Source organism: Lactuca serriola, chromosome 2 (assembly GCF_051521515.1).
Source record: "Lactuca serriola cultivar US96UC23 chromosome 2, Lser_US96UC23_V15, whole genome shotgun sequence".
In the NCBI taxonomy this organism is placed as follows: Eukaryota; Viridiplantae; Streptophyta; class Magnoliopsida; order Asterales; family Asteraceae; genus Lactuca; species Lactuca serriola.
Genome location: NC_136409.1, coordinates 204552829 through 204556078, shown reverse-complemented (window position 1 = coordinate 204556078; position 3250 = coordinate 204552829). Strand labels below are relative to the sequence as shown.

At 36.5% G+C, this 3250-nt stretch overlaps 1 protein-coding gene across 1 annotated transcript; it reads right to left on the bottom strand.

Moving 5' to 3' along the window:
• Positions 1–1005: 1005 nt before the first annotated feature.
• LOC145088226 (putative E3 ubiquitin-protein ligase LUL2) lies at positions 1006–2852 on the bottom strand. The gene is made up of 3 exons (XM_079026476.1): positions 1942–2852; positions 1313–1814; positions 1006–1235 (listed from the first exon to the last, which is right to left on the bottom strand). Exons 1-3 carry the CDS (start codon positions 2454–2456, stop codon positions 1119–1121), a joined length of 1134 nt encoding a protein of 377 aa, XP_078882602.1. The 5' UTR covers positions 2457–2852; the 3' UTR covers positions 1006–1118.
• Between the last annotated feature and the right edge of the window lie 398 nt (positions 2853–3250).

The window sequence follows — 3250 nt, the reverse complement described above, 5'->3', positions numbered from 1 at the left end:
AAACATTGCGGGTTACGGAGCGGGTTTAGATCGGAATTTGAAATTTGTTAAAAGGGTTTGGATCAAGGCCGATTCGTTCCAAACTCGCTCTATTGGCAGGTCTAATACAAAGTCACCAATAATGGAAAGTATTACCAGTAATGATAGATTTATATGAAATAGGATAATATGCCGTTGTCAAAAAAACGAGGAAACTCTTAGCAACGTCTCCTCATATTAACTCTATAGGTCACATGGCATGTTGCGAAGGGGATATCCATGAGCCTTTCGTACCACATGGACTTGCCCAAGAAAAGAACTTCTTTACCAAAGAAAATATAACTTTTCATCAATAACTTTCGACTAAATTTTGTTTTTTATTATTTAATACCAATAAATCCGATTTAGTATATCAAGTTTCCTTATGTTATCCTCTTTAAAATTTGTGATTCCAAATTGAAAGAAATAGTTACTTTGACAAAGCTAGAACAGACAGAGATACATGCATCAAAATCCAATCTTCTTTATGAAGATTTTTGTTGCCCACAACATAATCCATAGCCAATGATTTCTTGATAAACATGATTGATTGTGTGATAGTGCTTAATGCCTAAATGGTAAGTGGAATTCCATAATTCCTCCATTATATTTATTCATTTCATACTTTCTAATTTCATCCAAAAATGAATTTTTAATTTGAGAGGTTAACTTACAAAATTGATTTACCACGTCTACATTTTATAATCATACAAATAAAATAGCCAAATTTTGACCATTCTTTTTATAGTATTTTACGAACTACTCTCAATCTGATTTTTTGTTTTCTAACTAATAATTCACCTAAAATATCTTATGAAAACCATCACTTTCATAATTTATTCCCTACCCAACCCAAATCCACACCCACTACCAAAACCAAAAGTACCCTCCCACTAAAATTGCAAGCCAAAATAGAAAGAAAAAAAAATGTTCTTTTTCAACAAGGAAAAATTAATCTATAAATATCTTAAACATGTCACACAAAACTTAAAACATCAATCAATATTTCGATTACTCAAACAAACATATATATATATGTTTCAAAAACAAAACATGATTTTACAATATTAATACGATTTTATGATTTTATGGTTTGATTATCAATCTTCACCTCCATTACTCACCTTTATCTCCAAAAGCCTCTCCACAGGCTGCCTACATATCGGACACCTGTTCGTCTGAAACCTCAAAACTTTTGCACATCCACTGCACATACACTGAAACCAAGCAAATTACGTTAATACCCCTGTGTGTGTGTGGATAAAGAAAGACGGGTAGAGAAAAAATGGTGTACCATGTGTCGACATGGAAGGACTGTAGTGTCCCGAGGTTCTGATAAACAGATGACACATTCTTTTCCGGGATCATTCCCATCGAAATCAGCACCATCAACGGAATTGCCGATTCCGTAGATCTCCTGTAACTCATATCTCATTCCATTCACCCATAGGATCTGTTTTGTGACCTTAACCTGATACTCACCTTTCTCCTTCTCAAACACTGCTTGAGTTATTTGGGAATTGGTAGTTCCAGGATTCGTAGAATTCCCGTTTTCAGATACAGATGGAATCGGATTTGCTTCTGCTTTAATTGCTAGAGGGTATACCCCTGTTTCGCTAACTTTGAGTAATTCTGCCTCTTCGAATAATGAAAGGTCAATTCCAGTCCCTGATTCCTGTCGGAATTTCTGGCCTAAACCTTGTTGGAAGGACACTGTGATTGGTGGAAGAAGGTCTTCTTTTGTTGGACTCATGTTACAGTCTTCTCCCTCTTTTGCGAAGAAATAAAGGGTAATGCTGTGGGAAGACGAAATCAAAACCAAAACATAGAAAATAATAATATTGATGCATAAATGGAAAGGTGTTGACTTGATGAAAATTTTTCAATGTCTATGATTTATAAGTAAGAATAAAAAGACTTTACCTGCCAGCGACAGTGGCATCATACGTGAAAACAACAAGAAATTTTCCAGGGTTTTCTTGATCAGGCTCGATCTTCAATGTTTCTTTCTTGAGATTAACGTCGTTTCTTATGGTTACAGCTTTTTGATGATCGACATAAGGTGTAGGAGTGTTCATCACAGGCCCACAGGGATACCTCCCGCCGACCCACGCCTGCGCTGCAGGGTCCATAGGCACGCGGTGGTGGTGATCGTATGGTGGAGGCAAGGCTGCTGCGGGAGGCGGTGGTGGTGGGTAGTATGGTCCAGATGGGTATTGGTAATATGGAGGATGAGGTTGAGGAGTATTAGGGTTAGGGTTAGGGTATTGAGCAGGGTAAGGTGTGGCAGCGGCGAACACGTATCTATTAGCGTTGATCTCCGGCTGTGGCGGTTGCGGCGGTGGCGGTGTGGGGTGATTTTGATTGCTCCCCCTCCTGCTCCCACCACCGCCGTGTCTCCGCCGGCCGTTGGAGCTGTTACTTCCAACATTACCCATTATCAGACCAAAAATAAAATCTTGATCGCGGGGAAATTGAGGGTATGAACGAAAATGAAAACGAGAACGACAAGTAATGGGAGGGAGTAGTGAGAAATCAGATTACGTCCGGGGCTCTGTTTTTCAACTGAATCAACAGAAGTGAATCAAGGTTGGAAGACCTAAAATAAAGTTATGAAGGAAGGAACCCTATATGAAGGGGAATTGGAATTGGGGATAGAAATCATGAGAGGGGGTTAGTATTGATACCTTTTGATGAAGAAAACATCGGTGGTGGTGGTGATTGGTGAGAGGTGAATGTGTGTGTGTGCGATAAGGGGGATGAAAGGTGGGTGGGGGTGGTCACGTAAAGAAGCTCCACTCTGAAACGGAACAAGAACTATACCATTATTCTCTTAACCATGTCTTTCAGTGTATCTAATCTTTTTTAATAATTTCATAATTCCCGATTTTTTTTTATTTGAGATAATTACAGGGAAAAAAAATCATTAGAAACGTGACTTTATTTATTTATAAAATTTGATCTTTAAATATTATTAAAAAAAACCTTTAATTTACTAATAAAATAATCATGATCATTGATTGTGTTTTAATCTTATATTTTTCACCATTATCTTTCCAAATGAAATTCAAATACAATTACATTTAATTATAGAATCTGTAATAATTATAACATTTTAAATTCAGTAATTATTTTATCAATTGAAACATATCCTTCTATTTATATACATGATATTAGTTTCTCTAATTAATAGTGTTCATAATTTAACTTCCTTATTTATAGCTTTTGATTT

Bases quoted from the DNA above. Each gene is read 5' to 3' on its own strand.
- LOC145088226 (XM_079026476.1), bottom strand. From the start codon at position 2,456: ATGGGTAATGTTGGAAGTAACAGCTCCAACGGCCGGCGGAGACACGGC. The intron at 1,815-1,941 runs GTAAAGTCTTTT...GTCTTCCCACAG, and splicing joins GATGCCACTGTCGCTGGCAG to CATTACCCTTTATTTCTTCG. The intron at 1,236-1,312 runs GTACACCATTTT...GCTTGGTTTCAG, and splicing joins TCCTTCCATGTCGACACATG to TGTATGTGCAGTGGATGTGC.